General features: G+C 66.7%; 1 protein-coding gene across 1 annotated transcript in view; it reads left to right on the top strand.

Annotated features, from left to right (window-relative positions):
- Positions 1-7: 7 nt before the first annotated feature.
- The window catches only part of LOC104618632 (tripartite motif-containing protein 46-like), a gene marked incomplete at both ends in the record, with an annotated part of 1,176 nt that continues 853 nt past the window's right edge, over positions 8-330 (top strand). Inside the window, 2 exon segments of the mRNA XM_010284276.1 lie at positions 8-154; positions 264-325. Coding sequence (XP_010282578.1) covers positions 8-154; positions 264-325 — 209 coding nt within the window.

Consider the following 330-nt stretch of genomic DNA (forward strand, 5'->3'; position numbering starts at 1 on the left):
CCAGTTCTGCAAGCCCCCCCAGCTGGAGGCCACCAAGGGCTGCACCGAGTGCAAGTCCAGCTTCTGCAACGAGTGCTTCAAGCTCTACCACCCCTGGGGCACCCAGAAAGCCCAGCATGAGCCCACGCCCCCCACCCTCACCTTCCGCCCCAAGGTACAGCCTCCCCGTTGGGGTCTTCCTTGGGTTTTTGTGGGTGCCGGGGGGGGAACCCTGGACAAGGGGTGGGCGTGGAGCCCCGCTGAGCTCCCCTGTGCCCGTGCAGGGGCTGATGTGCCCGGAGCACAAGGAGGAGGTGACTCACTACTGCAAGACCTGCCAGCGGCTGGGGG

Source organism: Phaethon lepturus, unplaced genomic scaffold, assembly GCF_000687285.1.
Source record: "Phaethon lepturus isolate BGI_N335 unplaced genomic scaffold, ASM68728v1 scaffold39623, whole genome shotgun sequence".
Taxonomy (NCBI): domain Eukaryota; kingdom Metazoa; phylum Chordata; class Aves; order Phaethontiformes; family Phaethontidae; genus Phaethon; species Phaethon lepturus.